Source organism: Nestor notabilis, unplaced genomic scaffold (genome assembly GCF_000696875.1).
Source record: "Nestor notabilis isolate BGI_N333 unplaced genomic scaffold, ASM69687v1 scaffold22613, whole genome shotgun sequence".
Lineage (NCBI taxonomy): Eukaryota > Metazoa > Chordata > Aves > Psittaciformes > Psittacidae > Nestor > Nestor notabilis.
The window spans coordinates 487-1,260 of NW_009921782.1; the positions used below are offsets into that span (position 1 = coordinate 487).

Sequence of the window (774 nt, forward strand, 5' to 3'; positions counted from 1 at the left end):
TGGCTGGGGTGTCCCCGTGAGGGGGTGGCAGAGGGCAGGCAGCATTTGGGCAGGGGGTTCCCAGCTGGTGCTGACCCTGCTGTGCCCTCCCCAGCCGGTGAACAACGCCGACTTCATCATCCCGGTGGAAATCGATGGCATTATGCACCAGGTAATGAGGGAAGCGGGATGCCCCGGCATGGGGGGCACAGCCCTGCTGTCCCTTCCCTGGGGACGGAACCATCCCAGTGCCCTGCACCGAGGGGCAGTTGGGGCATCAGGGTGCCGGGGTGGGGCGGTGAGGGGGGATCCTGATGTGCCGTCCTGTAGTGGCCGGTCCCAGGTTCAAGTAATCCAGGATAGGCTGTGGTCTGGGCAGTCAGCCTGTTCTCGGTTACTTGGCTCTGGAGCTGGCCAGATGCTTCACCTGCATGTGCCAGTGGGGCCATGGCATCCTGTAACCCACATGGGGCAGCCCCCACAAGGGGAGTACACAGGGCACAGGCAGCCCTCTGTCCCCCTTCCCCAGCAGGGAGCTGCTGACTGGGCCTGGGGACATGGGTGTCCCCCGGGATGGGCATGGTGGTGCTGGGTAGGGGTAGGGATGCCTGCGGTGCACTGCCCTCTGCCCCATGCCCGCAGGTGTATGTGCTCAAGCGGCCACATGTGGACGAGTTCCTGCAGCGCATGGGTGAGCTCTTCGAGTGTGTGCTCTTCACTGCCAGCCTGGCCAAGGTGGGTGCCTTCTTCTTCCCAGCCACCCCTTGGGTGGCATGACTCCCCTTACCTGCCTAC

The 774-nt window shown here is 64.6% G+C and overlaps 1 protein-coding gene across 1 annotated transcript in view; it reads left to right on the forward strand.

Moving 5' to 3' along the window:
• CTDSP1 (CTD (carboxy-terminal domain, RNA polymerase II, polypeptide A) small phosphatase 1) overlaps positions 1-774 on the forward strand; it is a gene marked incomplete at both ends in the record, with an annotated part of 1,613 nt that overhangs the window by 477 nt on the left and 362 nt on the right. The window contains 2 exons of the mRNA XM_010011305.1: positions 95-151; positions 622-714. Coding sequence (XP_010009607.1) covers positions 95-151; positions 622-714 — 150 coding nt within the window. The remainder of the gene's footprint in view (positions 1-94; positions 152-621; positions 715-774) is intronic.